We start from the raw sequence: 21,402 nt of genomic DNA, 5'->3' as shown, positions 1-21,402 counted from the left end.
AGCCAATCAGCAATACCAACTGAGTCACGTGACTAAATTGCCCACTACCTGCGCGAGCTGCTGCATTACGACGGGGCTCTATGCAGAAACCATGACACTCCCCTGACTAAAAAAAGTTGTTTAAAAACGAAAACGGCTGGATGTCATGAGCCAAATCAACATGGCTGTGAGTGTGAGTCTTTCACATATCTAGCTTTGGCATGGATTGATTGTTTAGATCGCTAGCATGGCTAACCAATGTAAATATATTGTATAGTGCTGTCAGGCGATTAAAAAAATGTATCTAATTAATTACAGGATTTGTAATTAATTAATCTAATTAATCGCATTTTAATCGCATAACCATTTTATGCCTGATATTTTATATTCTATAATCATATTTCATATTGCATGTGTCCGGATGGCAGAATTCAGTACTGCATCTACAAAACCTTCTGTTTAATCATCTTCCATCTATTAATTTGCTTAGATTTTTCAGGTCTGGTCAATTTGAGCATGGTGTTATTCACAGTCAAAGATAAAAAAAAAAATTAATTGATATTCTCATTTGGTTCATTACAATTTACTCAAGCCTAGTAACAGACAGTATTTCTGACACTGAGAATACATTCCCTGAGATCCATAGATGTCCCTAGAATCAGATACCAAGAACATGCAAATGGACCATATTAAAAAAAAAGTCTGTAAATGTGTATTCTACGTTCTTATGGAATGAATAAGATAAAAAAAAAATTAAATATATATATTTTTAATTTTTTTTTGTAATTAATTTTGAGTTAATTTTCATAACGTGATAATTTGCTGTGTAATTAATTAATCTAATTAACGCGATAAACTGACAGCCCTAATATTGTAGTCTGCCCCGTTGTTCTGACCAGGATTACGTTCCTGTTGCCCACTTGATGCACGCGCACAGAGTCTGACGTATACAGCGAACAGGTCTTTCCCCTTCATATATTGAATAAATACTATATTATTGTTCCCCCTATATTATTTTCTCTTAAAATAAATAAATTTGGTGTAAGGAATTAAAATGTCCTTACACAGAAAAGACATAGAAGTATAGTCCATTTACTTTTCTGATAACTACATAACTACGTAAATGTCTAGACTAGACTAGCTTATTTCTTGCTTACTTGTGATGCTCTGAATACACCCAATTCAAAGTTATAGCCACAGTTTCTAATTTGGTCACGGACGCGTGGATTCTGTGATAAAGGCACTTGGGGCTGTGACGTACAGGTGTGGTGGAGACGGCTCTGCGTAGGAGTGTGATCTTTGATACCTTTGTCTATTTGTAACAGCAGTGGGAGATTCACCGCGGGGCAGCATGGTTCTGGGCTGTTCCGTTCTCTTCTGGTTTCCTACTAAGAGTTACATTCATCGGTTTTGAGGAGGCAAAATGGTGCGAAAGCCACGTCTCCTCATTCACTCAGTTGATCCAACACAGGAACCAGCTCCTTTAGGAATGGTTCACAAACTGATACAATAGATCTTAAATAGATCTTCAGCTAGGTCTTAGGATCGTAGATCTAATCTTAGTCTTAGAATGTTAAATTGAATCATCATGGTCTTAGGATCTTAGATTTAATCATCATGCTTAAATAGATCTTCATCTAGGTCTTAGATTTGATTTTCAGCTTCAGAAAACTAAATACTAAACTGGCCCAAATGGTAAAACACCATTCATAAATAATAATAATTTCCTAAATAAATTCCCCTGGAACTTCAGTTTCAGATCCTCACACTAAGTATCCTAAAGCCAATTGTTGTTGATTGATCCCTTTTGTAATACAGTTTAGTATCACAAATGACTAAGTGTTTGAGATGTACACAAGCCCAAGTCTGCAGCCTTTTCACATCAACGTTATGGTTTCTAAGGATTCTACATCTCTAAGCTCCTACCTACGCCCTTTCTCCTAAGATCAAATATGATTAAAATACCGGGGGCGGTGGATCGTGTTTGAATACCAGTTTTCCAGCTCCGCTAGGCCTCGTGAAGCTGGTTCATTATAGGACTACAGGGAGGTGACACGAACACTCCTCTAGATCATACAGGGAGGTGACACGAACACTCCTCCTGATCATACAGGGAGGTGACACGAACACTCCTCTAGATCATACAGGGAGGTGACACGAACACTCCTCTAGATCATACAGGGAGGTGACACGAACACTCCTCTAGATCATACAGGGAGGTGACACGAACACTCCTCCAGATCATACAGGGAGGTGACACGAACACTCCTCCTGATCATACAGGGAGGTGACACGAACACTCCTCTAGATCATACAGGGAGGTGACACGAACACTCCTCTAGATCATACAGGGAGGTGACACGAACACTCTAGATCATACGGGGAGGTGACACGAACACTCTAGATCATACGGGGAGGTGACATGAACACTCTAGATCATACAGGGAGGTGACACGAACACTCCTCTAGATCATACAGGGAGGTGACACGAACACTCTAGATCATACGGGGAGGTGACACGAACACTCCTCTAGATCATACAGGGAGGTGACACGAACACTCCTCTAGATCAGTGGTTCCCAAAGTCGGGGTCGCGACCCAAAGGTGGGCCGCGAGCAGCCACGGGTGGGCCGCGAGATGATTTAAAAAAAATAAAAAAAAATAAAAAAAAATATTTTTTTTATTTTTTATTTTTTATTTTTTTATTATAATTCTTTTGTCAGGCCACTGACTGAACTTAGAAGCAGGCCAGGACAGTGTTTCTAGTTGTATTCTAAAATACTATTCTATTGTATTCTAAAATGTGACTATATGGTTTTATATTAACTTAATAAATAAACAAAAACGAAAAATCTACTTATTTCAACGAACATTTCAAACTAAATAACAGATTATGCACATAAAACGCTGAAAAAACCGAAGCAACAATAGTATTTTAATGAGGCTACTATTATTATCATTATTATTTTGCAACAAGTTAGCCCTCTCATAAATAGCACATATAAATGAATAACTAACTTGAACTAACTTAAGGATTGAAGTGATATTTGGCTTAAAAAATCGGTCGCCTGGCAAAAAAAAAAGAAAAAAAAAAGCCTGACGATGTGCATTGGGCCGCGGCTCTCTGACGCCTTATTTTCTGGGCCCTGGCCTGAAAAGTTTGGGAACCCCTGCTCTAGATCATACAGGGAGGTGACACGAACACTCCTCCTGATCATACAGGGAGGTGACACGAACACTCTAGATCATACGGGGAGGTGACACGAACACTCCTCTAGATCATACACGGAGGTGAACATGAAGACTTCCATAAAAACCCATATCCAAGTTCCATTTTACAAATTATTTAAGAGAGAATTATGGTTCCTACTTGGTGATAATTACACTTCTGGTTCTCATTCAGACAAGTCCGTCCTGTCCATAGAATGACATGCGACTGGTCCCGTCAGATCTGTGAGTGAGTGAATGAGGAGATTTCCTGTCGTGTGATCAGGGCCACAAACCAGCCAATGGGAGATGGGGGGGCATCACACATGTTTTGTTACAATACTAAAGTAAAGTATTTAATACTCCAAAAAAACTACTTGTTTGTATATTTATTGCACCTTTCACTTTTTACTTAATTAGAAATAAAATAAAAATGCTTTTACTCCACTATATTTAATGTGGAGTAAAAGCATTTTTATTAACTTTTTTTAAAGACGAACATCGGACACCTCGTTACTCGCTACAAAATAACATCCGATTATAATAGTTTCATCATGATATTGGATTATCCTGACCGTATAAACCAAAGCCCCTAGTCATGAAAACAGTCAATCCCCCCTACACATGTTGTAGAAGATCATTAATTAATAAATTTTGCGTGTGAAAAACCGGCGCTCTCGTCAAGACAAGTTGAGGCAGATCTCCCACAAGACCAAACAGATGGCATTAGCAGTAAATGTCATGAGACTTTAAAATGTGATATAAAAATTGCTTTCATTACCAAGAGACAATGTCATTACCACAAGGAATCCAATAATCTTTAGGAAGGAGTCCTCAGTTTATATGGTCCTAATGCTCGTCATACCGTCCTAGTTTAGAACGTTGAGGCCGTGTCCCATCCTCGTCATACCGTCCTAGTTTAAGGGTTTAGGGTGAAACCAGAAAACTAACCAAGGGGATCGACTAGCTATTATTTGACACCTGAACAAAACAAGCAATGATCAATTATAACTTAAAAGTAGTTTCTTGCGTTGAGTGCCACAGCTGAACCATCTCTGAAATGTTGCTTTGAATCAGAGGGCGATCACACATGACTGACTTACATTAAAACAAGAGATACGCTGCCTTCATGTAAAAACTGATCCACTCCAGTCAGGAGCGTTTTCAGTTTTCTTTGCTTCCTGGAACTAAACGTTGACATGGTCCTGAATGTGTTGAAAAGGATCCATGACCCCCCATGACCCCAGGGCCCAAGAGAAACCCATTCCCCATGCGTCAGAGGCTCTATAGTGATCCAGGCTTTGGGTGGTGAGAGCGTCACTGTCATGTGCTCTCCGTTCATTAGAAGATCCTACATGAACCACGTGCGTTTATTCTCAAAGTGCATCGTTGTTGCCGTAATTGGCATAAGAAAAAAAGAAAAAGCTGCCACCAACTGCAACACGTCACCCTGTGTGGGATTATTCCTCCGGTCCATCACTGCAGCAGGTCAGTAGAATTATTGATGTTATGCAAAAAAAAAATTAATTCTTGAATGATTTTAAAATGCGGTGTCCGTGTGCTTCAAGCGCTACCGTCGCTGTCTTAGCTCTGTGGATGAATGCATCTCGAGTCCGTGTTCTCATGCTGCCCATCATTTTAGGTGTTTCATGACTGCCATGTTCTTTAGGGACACTTCCCGGTGTGATGCGTTTATTGTGTCGTCCTTAAAGACCAAGGTTTTAGTTTTAAAGTGCATCTGAGGCAGAGGGGGGGTTTGTCCATTTTTATCCAGAGTCCATCGGCTCATTTCATTGTTATCAGAACATCCAGAGATCACAGCCGGTATCCATCCATAGTTGTTGTGTTGTGAAGCCTGTGCTAGCCAACAGGACCATTAGTGGCTACATGACACAGCACACATTCTTAACAGTTAAGCAGGTAGCCAGTAAGCCGTTTCATAGACAGCTTGCCAAAGAGCATTCAGCTAAATGAGCTGCTTAGCTAGTTCTATGCTGTAGCATTTGCTGTAGAGTAGATCCAGGGAGAGGACACCAGCACTGCTTGCTGGCTGAGCAGTTAGCCAGGTAGCCAGCAAGCCCAATTCCCAGCTATCTTACCAGCTGATGCCAAATTGTGGTGTTCATCCGTGTCTGTGGGTTCATTAAAAGGTTGTGCTAGCTAGTTAGCCAATAGCCACCAGCAGGCTACATGACACATCATTTGTTGGTGAAAGTTGGCCAGCTAGACAGTCAGTGCCAATTTTGGTGTGTGTTTGCCAGTTAGCCCGGTAACCACTTAGCCGTTAGCTGCTAACAGGCTACATGACGCAGCACTTGTTCTTGAAGATGTGAGTGTGTTTGTCGCGGAGCCGCTGTTTGGGTCGGTACTTCTCCAGGTAGGTCAGCTGTTTACTGTTGATTGCCCCGCGACGCTTCCTGACGAGAGAGAGATAGAAAATGGGGGATTAAAGATTAGATAAAGACAGAAGGCACATCATTAGAATTGTCAAGACAAGAAACAAGGAGAAAATAGAGACAGATGGAAGAGGAGAAGAGAGAGGGACGAGCGAACAGGAAAATAACAGCAAAGTGAAGGAGAGCAGAGTAGCACCTCCTAGTGAGCACTGAACATTCAGTTTCATTTATTTGGAGACACTAAATTATGGCATCATAATGACATCACAGGTGTGAGTCATGGATAACAATGACATCACAGGTGTGAGTCATGGATAACAAGCTATACTTACTGTCTGATGAACTGAACGGCATCTTCATACTTCATCCCACTCTCTATCAAAGCCAAGGCCACCAGGACAGGAGCCCTGGAGGGACAAATAGAACCATCAGTACCCTGCCTGGTCCAGAGACACAGTGTCATACAAGATTCCTGTTGCTGTAAAGTGAGGACCAGCCTGCAGTAATGTTTTCATCCACTCAGTCAGACATGTTTCTCCAGTTGGACTTCAGGTAATTTCAGTTTGCCGTCTCCTTGTTCCCTTTCTAGGAATTCCTCAAATGAATGTTCATGCTCCTCTCTTTGTTTACATATTTGTAAAATCTAAAATGTTCTAGTGCTGCAGTGCTGATGCATGTTTTGCTTTCCATACTTTCTGTAAGGGGTTGTGGTCTGATTGACTGATAAGCGTCTTAATCTTTTCTGACATACCATATTTCTCCATTCCGACTTAATTTGTCATGTTAGTTATCTCCCTCTTCTACCATAAAGGCCTACATTGCATTTACTGATTAGTTCAGCTCAGCTGAAAGGTGCAACAGCAACAGCAGCCCTGGTGCTAATGGCCGCCCTGATCTAACCTGACCCCACAGTGTAAACAGACAGACAACATCCACTTTTAGCGGAAGTAGCTCCGCTTGCATAGTGTAGACATTTCTTCTGTATCAAAAGTCTATGAACGCTATGCAATGTAGGTGACATGTTGTTGGTACACTTTGGAAATGTACAAAACACCAACCATTGTTTTTATCCGATAACGCTAAGGTAGCTGTATTCCAACACAACAAACGTCCTGGCTCACACACACATCTTGTGAATCCAGCTGCATCGCAAGGTAAACATACACGGAGACTTCTGTTCGAGTGAGATTACTTTTAGTGGACGCACTGTACCTTACTTGGTAACCAAATAGAAATAAGAATAAATCACACAGGTACAGTGGCTCATAATGAACAATTCTAAAGAACTAATTTAGCCAAAGTATCTACACACAGTAATAATAATAATATTAATAATAAATATAAAAATTTTTTAAATTTTAAAAGCTCCAGATGCCAATAATACCGAACAAATTCCGAACCATGCTTTCAGATGTTCGTGGTCAGCCCTAATGAGGACCTAAATAAATCACTCCTGAGTGAGTGAGTGAGTGAGTGAGTGTGTTCAAGGTTCACATACACTCACTCAAGCAGAACAATAGCAGCCATCAGAGTCCATAGTTAGGCATGTGATATCTCTCTCTCTTTCTCTCCCTCTCTCTTTCACTCCCTCTCCCTCTCTTTCTCTCCCTCTCTCTATTTCTCTCCCTCTCCCTCTCTCTGTCACACACTCAGCGTTTAGGTGATGGTTGTTGCCTAATAGGGTCATGACTAGAAGACCAGCCAAGCATTGGGCTGTAAAGCCTGCGATTTGGGTTCTTAGAGAGAAAGAGCGACAAAGATAGAAAGAAAGAGACAGAGAGAGAGAGAGAAACCAAGGGAAAGAAAAAAGAAGAGAGCGAGAGAGAGGAAGGAGAGAAGAGAGAGGGAAAGAGAGGGGAAACTTCAGGACTTCTCGGAAAGATCAGTCCCCACTTATTCTGAGAACGCCTCAAAACAAATCACTTGCTAGCTACGCTTCACACACACACACCGCCCCTCATAGTTAGATTAGCAGTGAGTTGAGCTGTAAAAACGAAGAGACCGTTCCCATCTGGTCCTGCCTCTCTCTGTGTGTGTGTGTGTGTGTGTGTGCGTGTGTGCGTGTGTGTGTGTGTGTGTGTGTGAAAACATTGGCAGTCTTTCAGCAGCTGTGAAGACTCTCAGGGGAGACGGCCACCGTGCGTCAGCAAGCCCCCTCTCTACGTCACGCACACACACATAACCCCGCCTCAACACACACAGAGCCACACGCACACACACACACATAACCCCGCCTCAACACACAGAGCCACGCACACACACACACAACCCCGCCTCAACACACAGAGCCACATGCACACACACACATAACCCCACCTCAACACACAAGAGCCACACGCACGCACATAACCCCCCCTCATGCACATAGTCACATATACACATGCATGCACTCAAATATCCCCCCCTCAATGCACAGTCACATGCACACACGCACATAACCCCCCCCTCAATGCACATAGTCACATGCACGCACACACATATCCCCCCCTCAATGCACATAGTCACATGCACGCACACACATAACCCCCCCTCAATGCACATAGTCACATATACACATGCACGCACATATCCCCCCTCAATGCACAGTCACATATACTGTACACATGCACGCACACACATAACCCCCCCTCAATGCACAGTCACATATACACATGCACGCACACATAACCCCCCCTCAATGCACATAGTCACATGCACGCACACACATAACCCCCCCTCAATGCACATAGTCACATGCACGCACACACATAACCCCCCCTCAATGCACATAGAGCCACATACACACACACAATCCAAAACACAAAAATGCTGCCATGCTTCAAAACACACGCAGCCACAGTATACTGTACATGAACATAAACACACACACACAACTGAATAAACTGCACCATGACACATGAAAACACAAACACACCTCTAGACACAGACAAACACACACATATGAAACATGCATGTCTATACACATACACTGAATACAACCACCTCTCCATTTAGGCCTAATACACACAACCACTACACTTAAAAGAAAACACACACACCAGGCTCCTTAAGTGTTCTGGACTTATATTCTGGTGATCTAGTGGTGAACTAGATTCCAACAAGGCTAGCTGACTGACTGACTACACAAGCTAACCTACACAAGACCAGGATCAAATCTGGTACAGCGTCTTTCATGGTCTGGACTGGAACCCGATGCTGGGTCACAGAAGGTTTAGTTCAACAAATGATTCTGGAGTGTGTAGTCAAAAGTGATTGACTATGTTATCATCAAAGCTGTCACAAGTTCCTGCAACGTAAGTAAGGCTTCATATAGATGAGAGGTTTAGTCATCAAAGGTAAGAGGATCTCTTAACCCTTAACCACAGTACTAGTAAAGTAAAGTGGGTTTCCGTTATCCGGTTTCCTTCTCCTTCCTTTCTAAAATCACTTGAACTTGCTGTATCCAACCAACTCACTGATCATCTATTACAGAATGACCTCAGTCAGGCTTCAGGACGGAGACGGCCCTCATAGCAGTCACAGAGCCTCTCCTCTGTCCTGATTCTCCTGGACCTGTCGGCAGCCTTCGACACAGTCAACCATCAGATCCTCCTTGCATCCCTCGCAGGAATGGGAGTTGTAGGCTCTGCGCTGGCATGGCTGTAATCCTACCTCTGCGACCGTTCCTATCAAGTATCATGGAGAGGGACCCTGTCACCCCCCACCCCCCCGTCCCTTAAGACGGGTGTCCCCCAGGACCCCTCCTCTTCTCTCTCTACACCAAATCTCTGGGTAATATTATCACGTCTCATGCCTTCTTGTATAACTGCTATGCCTATGACACTCAACTCAACTCTTCCTCTCCTCCCTCAGATATCCAAGTCTCTGAGCGGATTTCTGCCTGCCTGTCTGACATCTCCGCCTGGATGACGACCAACCATCTCAAACTGAACCTAAGCAAAACAGAGTTGCTTCACCTGCCGGCCAAATCCTCAACTACTGCAATGCAGTGCTAGCTGGTCTACCGACCACTGCCACCAAGCCACTTCAACTCGTTCAGAACATTTGTTCAGAGTCAGAGGTCTCTTAACTACACACCCTCAAGACCCCTCCACTCTATATCTTCTGGCCGCCTCAGACCCACTCCTATCCGAGCTCCGGAAGGGTCATCAAAGAGAACCCGCCTATTCTTGGTCCTTGCACCACAATGGTGGAACGAACTTCCCACCACAGTTAGGACAGCAGAAACCTGACCAATCTTTTACTGTTGACTAAAAACACACTTCTTCAATCATTATCTGAAATGAAGAGAAAAAAACCCAAAGAAACAAACCTTCATGTTACTATAATGCACCTTTCCACTAAATAATCATCCGTGCCTATACTACTACCTACTATACTAAATGATGTCTTTACTACTATGCACTCAACATTGTAGCACCCAAGTTTCAACACTGGTTGATGAACATTGTTACTCAGCTGAAAGAGTTGTACCCTTCCTGCTGACTTGTTGTACAGAACTTATAAGTCGCTTTGGATAAAAAGCGTCGGCTAAATGACCAAATGTAAATGTACCAATTTTTTTACCCGGAAAATCTGTTTAAATCAAACATTTAAATCTCTCCGGACATAATGTCCTGTGAAAATAGTTCTCTTGATTTTATTTGGTTATCAAGTAGCCTAACGTATGTCTACTTAAAGTGCTTGTTTTTGCCAATGAAACAGAAATCTAGCTCAAACAAAATCTTGCTCTGAAATCCTGTGAGTGTGTGCGTTTACCTTGCAATGCAGCTGGATTCGTGAGATGTGTATGTACTGTATGTGTGAGCTCGGAAAACAAACAAGGATTCTATGGATTAAAGTAACGTTACCACAAAACAGCTACCATGGCATTATCTTTTTTTAAACTTTTATTTATAGCATTTTCAGCTTTTTCTGGCCATGCAGGACCGATAGAGGGAGAACAGGAGGAGAGGTAGGGAAGACATGCTGCAAATGGTCGCCGGGACTGGGAAACGAACCCGGGACGACCGCTTCGCGACTCAGCGCACTATGTGGTGTGCTACTGGAGCGCCAGCTACCATGGCGTTATCTAAAAGATAAAAACAGTGGTTTGCATTTCCAAATTGTGCCAACAACATGTTGCTTACTTCGTGTAACGTTGACCATTGATATGGACGGACACGCTGAACTTGTGGCTAGCTTGTGCTACATGGACCCAAACACTGGAGACAACCTGGCTTTGGAGAGAGCTGCTGCAGTGTAGACAGAGTGGAGGTAATGTAACATTAATTATTACAAATGGCAACTGTGACTTTTTTGATTGACAATAAGTATTAAGAACCGGGTATAATGTTACTGCAATAACCTCAATAAACACAGATATTTAACTCGAATTGGTCTCATTTGTCCAGGACATTGAAATCTTCCCAGACATGTGGATCGGATCCGATATTGGGAAATATAGGAATGCGGCATTTGCGTGCTGTAGCAGCCGTATCTCCGGCAACCGGTTTCTCTCTTGTGAGGTGATCCCAAGCAAGTGTCACGTAGGGGGGATAGTCCAGCCCGCGCTCATCTCTCTGAACCCTCAGTCCGGGTGAGGAACCCTTGACGTCACGATTTGGGAAGGAGAGCAGTCTAATATTTCTCTCACATCGGCATCATTGGATACTTTACCTGGATGCTTCCTTTCCACGATGATAACACGAGAGTGAGGCACTAAACGAAATGTCTCTTTCCGTTTAGGTGCCGACGCTGGCATGCCGCCAACAGGAATCCCACAGATGCCGGCTCTTAGCGCGGCACGCTGGAGGGATACCGCTGTGATGGCAGCAGAGGATGAAACCGGATGCCACCAGTGTCTCAGCACCTTGGAACCTCATGGAGAGACTGGTGATCTTCCTCCACACTACTGGAGAGACTGATGATCTTCCTCCACACTACTGGAGAGACTGGTGATCTTCCTCCACACTACTGGAGAGACTGGTGATCTTCCTCCACACTACTGGAGAGACTGGTGATCACCCAACCCACCCAACCACACCCCACCCAACCAACCTCCTCCAATGTACAGTTTCTACGCCAAATGTATATACACTCCTTTTCTGGACACTTTTGTATCACAAACAGTACTGTATTTGCAAATCTGATATGTCATAAATGTATAGATGTAGCGGTACTGTCTATCTGTATGTCATGTATGTCATTATGTTATGATGAATTGAAAATGGGGGACCCTGATGTAAACAAGACGAAAGTCTTTCTCTGGTCTGCATCCCCTTAACAATTGTATGTATTGAGCTGTACTGTACTGTACCCATTCTGCAATCTGTTAATAAACTTTTCAATCAATCAATCAATTCTTCCACACTACTGGAGAGACTGGTGATCTTCCTCCACACTACTGGAGAGACTGGTGATCTTCTTCCACACTACTGGAGAGACTGGTGATCTTCCTATAACAAACTATCATTACACCTGGGTAAAACAGAGTCCGATCAAATAACAAACTCAGCAAGACAAACGGCTTCTCTGGTACAGTGGGTGACAATATTGTCACAAGGAAAGATGAAATTACATACCTGGGGTTCATCCTAGAGGCAAATCTTTCCTGTGACAAAATGGCATCCAATGTAATCAAAAAAGTCAACCAACAAACAAGATGCTTGTACCGGATCGCCTCTCTGGTAAATAAGAATACCCTGAAGCAGGAGCACTCATTCAAGGGTACTACGATTATGCTTGCACCTCATGGTACCAAAGCACCTCAAAGGCCCTAAAAACCAAATTACAAACATCTCGAAACAAACTGGTCAGACTACTGCTTGACCTTACTCCTAAAACCAACCTCACCCCTGCCCATTTCGACAACCTAGGATGGCTTAGAGTAGACGACAGAGTAAAGCACCTTGCAATGGGCCTGGTCTACAAGATACACTACACCACTAGGTACCCATGTACATGTCGAGGCAGGGTTCGAAATTAACGGGGGCTTGGGGCAAAAAATATTATATATATATATATATATGATCTACAGTACGAGCATTTCCCTCGTTTTATTTGCCCCTAATAAATATGTGTGTGCGAACCGTAAAAATAATTTACTTGCAGTGTGCGAGACGAGTGAAGATTACAAACAGCTCCGCTGGACTGAAATTCCGTTTTTGGGTGGAACGTTTGTTGCAAGGAGGGAGGGAGGCGGGGACCGCTGCGTGTTACACACAACACGGAGAAATGTCCAAGCGTCTGGCTGCTTCGGTGCGTCGTTAACGTCGGAAGAAATTCCGCACTAAGCCCTAAATTCAGAGCAGAGCAGTATCCTAATGACTTTTATGCTTCAGTCGATAAGGTGTTTTGCAAATTCTGTCAACATGCCCCGTGAACTGGACCCGCAAAAACACGTGCGAATATCACTTCAAAAACCATGTCAGGATGGAACAAGGACCGTGCTTCCCAAAACACACCAACTCTCTAACGATGATCTCTGGTGATCACAATAGATACAGCTAGAGGGCGAGGCTAATCACTGACACGACTGTGATTTAAATAGCTATGTAACGTTACAGTACATAGGACTATAGATGGAAATTATAGCTTCTTGCTAAATCTGGTGCACCCATCTACAGTATTTGCAAATTATTGTCAGTAGGCCTACACTGTCCTTTATAAATGAAATAAACTAAAAGGTGCATAAATTATGCATTACTATATTCCATCACAATAGAATATATATAGCTAGGCTACTGACATTGTGATCACTTGAAATGTGTATTTTTATTTTGTCACAATATTATTTGAAAAATAGTGTAAAATTGAACTGTATTTCTTGCCAGTCAAAATCTATCTCCAGGTCTGGTATATCCCTCCTCCAGACTGAGTCTAGATGGAGGGTTTCATATGAGGATGTTAGTAATTGATGATAAAAATCTGAAACAAAACCTCTCTATGTCTCTCTTTCATAGAAGAATTTGTGGTATCTGTGGTGTACAATTGGTATCCTTAATGGAACACCGTGAGCCTTCAAACATGCCAATAACTGTGCGTAAAAATAATATGTGGACTTGGTGAGATACATTTTTTTGCGTATTTCATCATAACTACAAAAACCCTGTTTGTTGAAAACATCTCCTAATGAGTGTATGCCTTGCTTTTCCCATCTAGGGAATTTTTTTATTTTTTATTTTATTTAACACACATATAAACAAACATGACAACACACGATAAGATACACAAGCATTAATATACAGTGTATATCCAACGAAATTACCATTTATACCAATGTCTTATACAGGATATACCCCTAATACCTGTTATCTAAAAACCTACACACATATGCTCCAGCTCGAACCCCCCCCTCCCGGACCCCTCTTTGGATAGTACCTCCATTATCCCTCGCTCCTAACCAGACACTACCATTATAAGCTAGCTTTTATTCTCTCCACCACTTCTAACCACATTGACATTTTGGATTCATTGAGACCCAGAATTCTTGCTGTAGATATTTCTTGATAAATCACATCGAGATATGTAAGAAACCAAACTTTCCGGCACATTTTTTCCGGTTGAAACCAGCGTGATGCGATCAGCTTTTTAGCTACTGTGATACCCGATAAAACCAATCTCTTTAGCTGTGGATTTACTGCAAACTCAAAAACATCATTCAATAGTAATACAGAGGGGTGTACAGGTATATTCCAAGATACGAGTTTTGATAATTGTTGGGTCACATCTTTCCAGAATGTCTTAACTGGTGGGCAGTCCCAATACATGTGCATAAATGTCCCTTCGTCCCCGTTTGTACATTGGGAGCATTTGGAGTCTTGTTTAAGACCCATTCTGTTCAGTCTTATAGGAGTCAAGTATGTCCTGTGAATATAGTTAAGATTGATTTGTTGATGGTCCGGGTTCCTTGATGTAAGTCGGACATTTGCCCAGGCTCCTTGCCAATCAAAGTCACTTTCCAGGTCTGGTATATCCCTCCTCCAGACAGAGTCTAGTTGGAGGGTTTCATACGAGGACGTTAGTAATTGATGATAAAAATCTGAAACAAAACCTCTCGATGTCTCTCTTTCATAGAAGAATTTGTGGTATCTGTGGTGTTCAATTGGTATGTCTAATGGAACACCGTGAGACTTCAAACATAGCCGTAACTGTATGTAAAAAAGCCATGTGGACATGGTGAGATTAAATTTTTTTTGCATATTTCTCCATAACTACAAAAACCCTGTTTGTTAAAAACATCCCCTAATGAGTGTATGCCTTGCTCTTCCCATATAGGGAATCGTATAGGTCGTTTTTCAATTAAGAGTGCATTGTTATTGAATAAGGGAGTATGATTGTGCCATTTTTGTGGGTTAGGATATTTTTTTTGTGTTTCACGCCATATCCGGATCGCATGGGTAATTATGGGGCCAAATTTCCGTTCACAGTGCTTGATTGGTAGTTTAGTGTATGCTATGTCCTTCAGTCTATGTGGGGCTACTATGTTTTCTTCAAATTTTCTCCAGGATACTAATGCTTGGGGGTCAAACCATGTTGTCAATGGTCTTAATGTGTACGCCTTAAAATAGTGGAAAAAATCTGGAAATGCCATGCCACCGTCTGCTTTATTTCTCTGTGCGGTGGATCTTTTTATACGTGGTGGTTTGTTATTCCAAATAAATTTGTATGTGGAGGAGTGTAATCTTTTCCAGTAACCCTCTGGAGGGGGTAACGGTAGCATTGAACTGAAGAAGTTGATTCTAGGTAGTACATCCATCTTAACTATTGATATCCGTGCCTGTACTGAGTTTTTAAGTTTTGCCCACCTATCAAGGTCGTCTTTGATTTTGTTTTGGATTTTTGTGTAATTGTGCTTCACCGTTTTGTCTTATGGTGGGGAATATTTCCACTCCCAAGCATCTAAAATGTTTTACCATAGGTATCTCTCCTGGGAGGGTTATATCTTTTTTTGCAGGGGTGTTAAGTGGAAGGAAAGCCGACTTCGGCCAATTTATCTTAAATCCCGATAAATCACCAAAGTTCTCAATCAACTTGAGCAGATGAGGCAATGTGGTGTTGGGGTTTTGCATGAACAATATTACGTCGTCCGCATATAAACTAATTTTATGTTGTGTGCCCTTGATTACGATTGGTTCTATGGATTGGGATTGTCTTATATATTGTGCTAAAGGCTCTAATGATAGATCGAATAGTCCGGGACTAAGAGGGCAACCCTGTCTGGCTGAGCGTGATACCGGAAAGATTTTGGAGATGATTGTACCTGTTGTAATCATGGCCGATGGGTCTTTGTATAGTACTTTAATCATATCAATGAATCCTTTTCCTAACCCCATCCTTTCTAATACTGCCCATAGATACGACCATTCCAGCCTGTCAAAGGCTTTCATAGCATCCAGGGACAGCATCGCCTTAGGTATGGTGTCGTCCTTGTCGGCATCTAGTACGTGCAGTATTCGTCTTATGTTATCAGTGATCAGGCGGCCTCTTATGAAGCCAGTTTGGTCCGGATGAACTAAAGACGTCATATGCTTTTTTAATCTGATGGCTAATACCTTAGAGTACAGTTTGATATCGGTTCCGAGGAGGCTTAAGGGTCTGTAACTACCGCACTCGGTGGGGTCTTTGTCTTTTTTGAGAAGGACTGTTATGAGTGCAATATTGTCGTTTTTATGGAAGTTCCCCTCCTTGACTGAGTATAAGATCATATTTAGTAATAAGAGTCCAATTATGTCCCAACAAGAAAGGTACATTTCTGGTGGGATACAGTCTCTTCCAGGAGCCTTACCACTTTGAATTTCGGATATGGCCTTCTTGAGTTCCTCTAGTGTGATCGGTGTTTCTAACTGTTTAGCGTCATCCTCTGAAAGTTTAGGGAGAATAATTTGATTAAGATATGTGTCCATTTTGTTTTGATCGAAGGTCGTTTCTGATTTATATAAGTCGGAGTAGAATTCTTTGAATGTATCGTTTATTTTTTCAGGGTCTGTTTCAAGTACTTGTTGTGCTCTAATGGTAGTTATATCTGCAAACTTTGCATTAATTCTTAATCGCATGGCTAATAGGTGACTAGGTTTAGAACCTTGGGAGTACTGCTGTTGTCTTGTGCTGCGTATTTGTATTTCCGATTGTTGTCTGTATATGGCATTGATCTCTATTTTAAGTACGTTAACTTGATTTTCTAGTCGAGTTGAGTTGTTGTATTTTAGAGAATTAAATAACGTTGAGTAAAGCGTTTCCAGTTCAGACAGTTTTGTGCATTGATTCTTGCGCATTTTGGAGGAAAAGCTATCAGTGAAATCCTTGATCATTCCCTTTACCGACATCCATATTATTCTGGGGTCTTGCACCAAGTTTGCATTCTCCCGTAGGAATACTGTAAGAGCTTCTTTGAGTTGTGTAATGAATTCCTTGTTATTAAGCAGCATCGATTTAAATCGCCATCTTGGGGCTCGGGATGATAGTATACCAAATGTTCCTTTTAGGAGTAAATAACAGTGATCTGATAGTGCATTGGGTATCATTTCCATGGGTACCCTCCATCTAGACTCAGTCTGGAGGAGGGATATACCAGACCTGGAGATAGATTTTGACTGGCAAGAAGCCTGGGCAAATGTTCGACTTGCATCAAGGAACCCGGACCATCAACAAATCAATCTTAACTATATTACAGGACATACTTAACTCCTATAAGACTGAACAAAATGGGTCTTAAACAAGACCCCAAATGCTCCTTATGTACAAATGGGGACGAGGGAACATTTATGCACATGTACTGGGACTGCCCACCAGTTAAGATATTCTGGAAAGAAGTGACCCAACAATTATCAAATCTCTTAACTCTGAATATACCTGTACACCCCTCTGTATTACTGCTGAATGATGTCTTTGAGTGTGCAGTACATCCACAGCTAAAGAGATTGGTTTTATCTGGTATCACAGTGGCTAAAAAGCTGATGGCATCACAATGGTTTCAACCGGAAAAAATTTGCCGGAAGGTCTGGATTCTTACATATCTCGATGTGATTTATCAAGAAATATCTACAGCAAGAATTTTGGGTCTCAATGAATCCAAAATGACAATGTGGTTAGACGTGGTGGAGAGAATAAAAGCTAGCATATAAAGGTAGTGTCTGGTAGGAACAAGTTATAATGGATGGATTATCCGGTGGGGGGTCCGGGAGGGGGGGGTACGAGCTAGAGCATGTGTGTAGGGTACTAGATAACAGGTATTAGGGGTATATCCTGTATAAGACATTTAACTAAATGGTGATTTCATTGGATATGCACTGTTAATTAATGCTTGTTGTATATCTTATCGTGTGTTGTCATGTTTGTTTATATGTTTGTTTAAAAAATAATAAAAAAATAAAATACAAAAGAAATTGAACTGTATTTCTGAGTTGCAGCACTTAAAAACATTAAATGGACTGTTATATCTTATTAAATTGTGAAAATTTATTCATTCCCACTTACTAGACACTATTTCTGATGGTAAAATTGGCGTAAAAGGCTAAATACAGAATTCTGAAATATTAAAATGGAAAAAACGGAATTTGGGAAAAGAAATTATGGAATTTGGAAAATAATAAAATGGATTTAATATGGCTCTAGTGTGTGTGTGTCTCGCTCTCTCTCCCTCTCTACATCTCTCTCCTGAACCTATTTAATTAAAAAGGAAGACATTGATGGACAGTAGCTATAGTATAAATTATAGCTCAGTTGTAGCAACAGAATAATTGTATTAACTATTAATTAACCATTATTCAATAGCGTTTCAATTATAATGAATTAAATAATTGTATAAAGAATTTTCAATGTTCTGTCATCTAGTAATAATATATTCCATTGCCTTAATTCCTATCTGTATCAAAGTCAAAATGTTGGTATCATAACAACACTACAACATACAAAAGCAGCTTGACAACAGATATCCTTTGCGTCTAGTAGGCATGGGCCAATTTGTGATTTTGGTGGTATGTGCTATTTGCACAGATGTTTAGCCCTTGAATGAATGAATGAATGAAAACTTAATTAACAGATAGCAGAATGGGTACAATACAGTACGGCTCAATACACACAATTGTTAAGGGGATGCAGACCAGAGAAAGACTTTCGTCTTGTTTACATCAGGGTCCCCCATTTTCAATTCATAGTGTGCACACGCACAGTATAATATGCATGTGATAAATAGTTTGTTAATAAATTCTGTGTTACTTGAACAATTTTCACTGTGCTCCTAAATTTCTTTGTGTGCTCCTAAATTTTATTTTATTTATTAACATTTTATTTAGGAGCACATGTGCTCCTTGGGAAAAAGGTTAGCGTAGAGCCCTATATATGGAGACATTAACATTACGTTATCAAACATAGGGACGAAGACTGTAAAAAACAATGTTTTATAATCTTTGTTAATTTATCATAAAAATTCTGTGCCCCCGAAATACAAAAAAAGCCCCCGAAAATCAATTAAGGGGGGCAAAAAAAGCCATGACATTTTTTTTTTTATTTCTAACCCTGTGTCGAGGTACTTCCCAAAGGTCAGTGAATTCCACGACCACAACACCAGAGGGAGTTCCACAAATCATGTGCAACCCAGATTCGGTTCAAACAAGGGACTAAACACGTTTCGCAATTATGCCACATCAATGTGGAACGCCCTACCCACAGCGGTAAAAAAATTCTGAATCCCTACCCACCTTCAAAACCACTCTCAAAGAGCACGTATGGGTGGCTGCAATTCGAAACTGGCCCCCGTAAATGTCCGAACCCACCCCCTCCTAATGTACAGTTTCCTCCCCCTCGTATGTATATATTTTCTGTTAGGATCTGTTTAACAGTACTGTATATTTGCATATCTTGTATGTCACAAATGTAACAGTACTGTATATATGTATGTCATGTATGTCATAAATGTCATGATATATATCTGTATGTTGTGTATGTCATAAATGTCATTATGAATTGAAAATGGGGGACCCTGATGTAATCTGCATCCCCTTAACAAGTGTGTGTATTGAGTTGTACTGTACCCATTCTGCAATCTGTTAATAAAGTTTTCAATCAATCAATCAATTCCTCCACACTACTGGAGAGACTGGTGATCTTCCTCCACAGTCCACACTACTTTAAAATGGATTTTCTCTGTTTTTCTCTGCTCCGAGACTTGAGGTTTAACTAGATTCAAATAAGCATATATTCTTCATATATTTTCATATTGAAAAATAGAGACTTGTGCCTCATAATGCTGGGCCCGGTCACATATGCTGCAGGTGAGGGCGTGGTCCTGGTCAGTGATAGGTGCATTAAGTCAAATGCATTCCGCATGCACCCATGTGCGCAAGGAGCAGTCCAATGGGCCAAGCAAGACATGTGCAGCCAGCATACCTCAGCATTGTAAAATGTTTGCCAAAGAATAAATAGTTGTTAAAATGTTGGCTGTACCTTATTTCATGACACCCTAGGATTTATTATTCAGCTAACTCTAGCTAACCACAGCTAACCCTAGCTAACTTCAGTTTACCTCAGCTAATCCTATAGATAACCTTTGCTAACCCTTGCTAACCATAGCTAACCGTATAGCTAATTTTAGCTAACCCTGGCTAACCTCAGCAGTGTAACAATGCTTTGCAACCTGGCACACTAACGAGCTAGCTTACACTTGACATTCCTCCGGCTGTGTTTAGCTTAGCTCCACTCTTGGTTTCTGTGAGGAATGCCATCAGGCCGTGTTGAGGATCCTTGGCAGTGCAGTTTCTGTACCAGACTGTGATTGAGCTGGTAAGGACACTCTCAACCATATACTTCTATAGAAGTTGCTGAGAATTTTAGTTGGCATGCCAAATTCCTCAGCTTTCTTAGGAAGTACAGTCGCTGCTGGGATTTATTAATGATCTGTTGGGTGTCGTGAGCCCAGGTGAGGTCCTCGCTGATGTGGGTTCCCGAGGAATTTGTAGGTTTTCACCCTGTCCACCTCTGTCTCACCTATGTACAGAGGTGTGTACTGTACACTCCTCCTCCGTGGGTCAATAATCATCTCCTTGGTCTTGTCTGCGTTCAAGGAGAGATTATTGTCCTGACACCAGGCCACCAGTTCCGCCACCTCTCTTCTGTACACCGCCTCAGCTCCCCCAGTGATCAGTCCAATGACTGTAGTATCATCTGCAAACTTGATGATACTGGTGTTGCTCTGGGAGGCCACACAGTCGTGTGTGAAGAGGATGTACAGCAGGGGACTCATGGTGGTGGTCATGAAGCAGGTGGGCACAACAGCTTGTGCTAGTGACAAGTTGTATATGTCAGCAAGTACGTCAGCCAGCTCTGATGAACAGACCCTGAGGGCACGGCCGGAGATGTTGTCTCGGCCGGCTGCCTTCCGTGGGTTTGTTCTCCTCAGAACCGTACGTACCTCTGCCGTTGTCACAGTGAGTGGTGGGTCCTGCGTGCGCTCCGTGGTCAGAATCCCTCTCTGTTGGTTGGTGTTGGGGACCTCGAAGCGGGCGTAGAACTCATTCAGCTCATCTGGCAGTGAGGGTTGGCTGTTTGTGACCCCCTTGCTTCCCAGCTTGTAGTCTGTGATATTTCCGACCAGAGAAGTCGTGAGGACAATTTCAAACATGGGAATTAGAAGCATCCCAGATTAACCTGAAGGCAGATAACTACCCTGATCCTCAGCGTTCGGAATGGAAGGTTTGCTTCATTCATGGTTAAAAGGAAAACCGACTGATCCAAGGTCAGGGAATAATCACTCATTCATAATAATCTTCGTAAGCCACACCGCACAGCCAGGCTTTTCCCTCTAATTTACAGTACAATAATCACAGTGTGGATGTAATGAATC

The 21,402-nt window shown here is 41.8% G+C and overlaps 1 protein-coding gene across 1 annotated transcript in view; it reads right to left on the bottom strand.

Moving 5' to 3' along the window:
* Window positions 1–3,570: 3,570 nt before the first annotated feature.
* The window catches only part of LOC311227713 (protein tyrosine phosphatase type IVA 3), a 41,745-nt gene continuing 23,913 nt past the window's right edge, over window positions 3,571–21,402 (bottom strand). Inside the window, exons 5-6 of the mRNA XM_084313477.1 lie at window positions 5,915–5,989; window positions 3,571–5,603 (exon numbers count right to left, since the gene is read on the bottom strand). Coding sequence (XP_084169603.1) covers window positions 5,486–5,603; window positions 5,915–5,989 — 193 coding nt within the window. The 3' untranslated portion in view covers window positions 3,571–5,485. The remainder of the gene's footprint in view (window positions 5,604–5,914; window positions 5,990–21,402) is intronic.

The sequence above is a fragment of the Notolepis coatsorum genome (assembly GCF_963971535.1).
Source record: "Notolepis coatsorum genome assembly, chromosome: 4".
NCBI classification, from domain to species: domain Eukaryota; kingdom Metazoa; phylum Chordata; class Actinopteri; order Aulopiformes; family Paralepididae; genus Notolepis; species Notolepis coatsorum.
This window is presented reverse-complemented; position numbering and strand designations above follow the sequence as displayed.